The sequence below is a fragment of the Mizuhopecten yessoensis genome, unplaced genomic scaffold (assembly GCF_002113885.1).
Source record: "Mizuhopecten yessoensis strain PY_sf001 unplaced genomic scaffold, ASM211388v2 hete_36168774, whole genome shotgun sequence".
Lineage (NCBI taxonomy): Eukaryota > Metazoa > Mollusca > Bivalvia > Pectinida > Pectinidae > Mizuhopecten > Mizuhopecten yessoensis.
The window spans coordinates 1-4,760 of record NW_018485303.1 but is presented as its reverse complement, the minus strand read 5'-3'; the positions used below and the strand labels follow the sequence as shown (position 1 = coordinate 4,760).

Genomic DNA, 4,760 nt, shown 5'->3' with positions numbered 1-4,760 from the left:
CCTCTTACCAGGACATAAATGGTTTCACAAAGTTCCCTTACTCATAGTTTTAATATCATGTTCTTATATTCAAAGTTGCAAGAAACTGTAACATACTGCCTGTTCTTGGTCTTGTCTTTTCTTTGTAGTTTTGTAATTCGTCCAATTTTTCTCTATTGTTCGCACAGCATGTTTTTCCTGTAGACGCTCAGCCGCCTAAAACACAAAGTGTTGTTGAAATTTTATTTGGTCAGATGTACATTTATTGGGTAAAAATATTGTTAATTTTAAATATCATATCATGGTTTCCGTGTCTACATTTTTCTAAACTAATGGAATGCCTTGTTATATCAGAAAAAAGTTATTAGAGTTCAAAATTCAAACATTTGTAGATAATTTTTTAATCCAATTGTCCCTGGAACAATTTGCAGTATTTTAATTGCATACAACATAGTCAAAAGTCAATAGTCCTCACTACGTTTCAATCTGTCAACAAATTTGCAGGGTGGTTTTTTTTGTGCATTTATCTGGCTGTGACATTAAAATTCCTGTGAAATACAAGTGCTGAATATTAATGTTTCTTTCCTCTTTTGGACTAATCAGAAATAAACAAATTTTGAAGTTATTTGACAATCAAAGTTACAGTTTTTAAGATGGAATAGTATCCTTAAATGTAAGAGACTTTGTCAGAAAGAGCATGTACATGTTTGTTCAGCCATTTTTCCTATTATTAGCATGTCCCCAATATACTAAATGTAAACGATAAGAAATGAATAATGTCATTAGTGTTAATGGCACACATTACCAACTCGGGCATGCACAAGTTAAACACAAATGTTTAGTAGAGGAACATATTTGGTCAGTGTTGGTTACTCACTGTATGAGATACATACAATTGATCACTGAAGTAAAGTGACTTAGAGTAACTTCTGCACTGAGAAGCAGTACATGAAAAGACCAGGATTAATGGTCAAGGAAAACCTGGACAAAAGGAAAAACCTGGACAAAACTTTAATATAGCCAATATCATAAATGGTTCATATTTTAATACAATACTGAAAAGTCCTTACTGATATTGAACAATGCCTAAAAGGTTAACTAGTAGTTCTATCTAATCGGCAACAATTATTTGTTGATTTGTTATTTCAGAGAACAATTTAAATACAGAAATGTATCAAACATTTCAATTGCAAGCATTTTGATTCTGAATACATGTATCTTTGCTGATAGTGGTATTCTAACTGATAGGCATTAAATAAAGCTGAGAAAGATAAGCAAGCAATCTAAAGCTGAAATATCTCTGATCTATGGAATCAAATATTGAATTGTTTCAGTTTACTACAGGTACTTGAATCATTGCTATATGGTCTTTATTCATAACTCAGTAATATGTGACGTGATATTTATAAACTCGGTAAATATGTGACATGATAAAGGAAGAAAATATTGGCTATAATCCGTCAAGTTTTTAATTATGTAAATTCCCTGTCGTGGATTAAAGTTTTGTTCTGTGCAGATTAAAGGTCAAATATCACAATATTATTTTCACAGAACACTTCTGAATTAAGATTTCAACAAGTGAAAATTATTTATTTACACATTAAACAGTTTTGAATTAAGATTTCATCAAGTTACATACATTATTTTATTCAGTAAAAATACTTATGAAAACAGATTTCAACAGATTATATTCAATACATCTAATACATAATGCATTGAAATTTGTATTTTGACTTTAAATTAATTGAACTATTAACCAATATGATTATTACCTATAACCTATCATATTTCAAAAGTGTATCGCTAGTGATAACAAACATGCAACATGCTGCAGACAAATACCCCCATGCTCACAAAGGAAGCCACCATTTCTGTTCATGCAGGAATAGGACATTACAATCACACATAATATCAAATCCCTCAAAGCATATCACAATACATATAACAAAACCTGCCTTCAGTCTCCTTTCGTAATCTGCCTTCTCTTGCTATAAAAAAATGTGCACAACACGTTTCAGGATGGAGTTCGCTTTTTTCATCTCTTATCAATACATTTCAGTCAGTAAATTACATTTTGTTTTTATTTTGTTTATTTTGAAGGAACAACAAAATTGAACTTAAAAAGTAAAATTCTATGTATATAAGGTATTAGTATATCAGAAATGTTCTATAGATAAAGTTTAGTAGGTGTAAACTACATCAATATTGAGGTGATAAATTGTTGTCTTCTCTATATACTCCTCAATGTTTCTATTCACTGCTGTAAAGTTACAACATTTACGAGTCTAATTTTGATTTTATATACAATATAGCCAAGTTATCTTAGCATAAATCTACTGAAACAGTGAACTACTCTGACAATGTTCAGCACACTAATAAGTAAGCAGTCACACTGTGAAAGTTTCTCACCTCTTCTCTGTCAGACTGTTTCTTCTTCCATCCTTGTTGTATTTTGCGTGCAGCACTATCCTGTGCTGAATCGATGCTCTTTTTTCCGCTTCGACGGTCATCAGACATTGTGCTTTCCATAGACGCTCGTCGTCCAGAAGGGGGGCGACTGCTACACGACAAAACAACATGCCAACAGGTAACTAGTGATAAACATTGTATTCTATGGTATTCTATCTAACCGTTTTACAGTCAACTTCATTATATTAATTTATGATAGATATTAATTAAGATGTACATATACAAATCATAAAGAAACATTACTCGGACCCTGTAAAAAGCTGATTTTTGTTAACCTCAAACAGGTTTTTGGAGAAAATACAACCAGTGAAAAAAACAACTACCAATTATGTTTTAATGCGTATCAATAAATAAAACAAACAGTTTGACAGATTATGCAACATTTACATCTAGCCCTAACAAGGTATCACAGAAGTGGGGAAAATAAAGATGACATGAATACAAAATACACACGTTCTGGGAGTGGGCGATCGCCGGGCGGATATTACACCGCTGCCTCCTAGTTCTTCTTCTAGAACCTTTATATCTTTACTGAAAGAAAAGAAACAAGGATATTTTATAGACAAATAAACCCACAGCATCAATTTCTATTTCCAATGTGTCAACTATTGAATTTTTAGCTTTCTTAATACCAAATTGTGGTGGTTTTCTTTCAATCAATCAAATAAGCTGCAACAGCTAAGTCACCAAAATGAAACCCCTACGAAAATAACCTGCTTGTACGCATGACAATTAACACTTAAAGTCATATGATGTTTGATCTATTTCCAGAAATTAATGGTTGGGTGGAAGGGAACGCTAAAATAAAAACAAAGCGAGCAGAGGCTCACATCGATGTACCACCTTATATTGATAAGGTGGTATAAGACCGAGTCCCTGGCACCCCGATTTGCCTGATGACCACTAAAATCTAATCAGGTTTAGAACTCAATGTTACAATACCACGATGTTAATGTAGACTTAACTTGTCAAGAGGTTTGTGATCTCATACACAAGCTTTTTACTTCAAAAGTGGTAAAGTTAATCTTTGATCATGACCTTTTACCTTTTAACCTCGACTGACACCCCCAAAGTCTAATCAGATCTAGGCATATAACCATCCTATGGTGTAAAAAATAAAAATCTGAATGTGTTAGGGGTTAATGAGATATCTTTTTACTATGGGCGCATGCAAACACACATGCATTGACAAAGGGATTACTTTATACCTCCCCACAACCCTCCTAAGTGGGGGTATAATAACTGCTGAATACTATTTATGCATCCAAGGAAATTAAAATTCTGACATCAGTTTGACTTGATATGTATAAATTGGCATTTTTAACCACGTCTGATATCATAAAAAATAAGTATCAAGTGGTAGTGAAAATATTGTACAATAAACATTCCTTTGGTGCAAAATTTAAACAGTTGCAGAATTGGAATTTTTTGTGAAAGACTTATAAAATGATTTAATTCAATTCTATTAAATTCAATTATGTAAATAATAAAAATGTAGTCTATTATAACGAGGATATGCTAAGGGTGCATATGTATCACAGGTGAATTAGCAGTATATTTAAATGTTGAATAATGAAACCACACAATTGAGGTAATTAAATGTCACAAATATTTAAGTATGTCTCTTGGTGATTTTGTTGTTTAGATATCATGCGTAATGGCAATTTAATATAAGGTCTAAGACTCACTCCTTTTCTTCACAGCGTTTGCGATAGACTTTGAGACGCTTGATGGTGTCTGTCTGTTTATTGATAGTGTCCAACAACTCGGTTTCCCTCTTGTCCAATTGGTCTAGCCGCTCCTCCATACTTCCTTTAAGGGTGAGCTTCCCTATAATAGCCAGATGAATTTCGATTACTATCAAATTTTATATGTATAGAAAAAATCTCCTTTTACCGATCTTTATTATGAGAAACAAGTAAGGTTCATATTATGCATATTCCTAAGGAAATTGGCAACTGATTTTGTGAAAGTTTTCTGTAATGCTTTTTTTTTCTCAACAGAAAAAAACATCTCCATTTTTTTTATTTATTTATTTTTTTAAATACCCCGGTACATACATTTTTTCATTATTGATCCATCTCATTTCACAAATCAAAGAGTTAACCATGAAATCCCATGTAACAATAGTGATGTGGATATTGAGGTGATAGCATTACCTTTCTTTACATCAACTCTCTTCGCAGAATATAAGGATTCATCATCGTCGTCGTCATCGTCAACCCTCCTACTCTTTGACCTCTGAAGATGAATGATTTACAAAATTTTTGACACTGTTATATTAAATACAATTTACTTGTTTTGATCTTATT

At 32.3% G+C, this 4,760-nt stretch overlaps 1 protein-coding gene across 1 annotated transcript; it reads right to left on the bottom strand.

The window, feature by feature from the left end:
* Positions 1 to 17: 17 nt before the first annotated feature.
* Positions 18 to 4,689, bottom strand: LOC110444745 (the record flags this gene model as incomplete). Its single annotated transcript, XM_021489107.1, has 6 exons — positions 18 to 195; positions 1,935 to 1,967; positions 2,389 to 2,539; positions 2,902 to 2,979; positions 4,137 to 4,278; positions 4,608 to 4,689. Coding segments are annotated over 6 exons (612 nt in total), but the record flags the coding sequence as incomplete, so codon positions are not given.
* Positions 4,690 to 4,760: the final 71 nt, after the last annotated feature.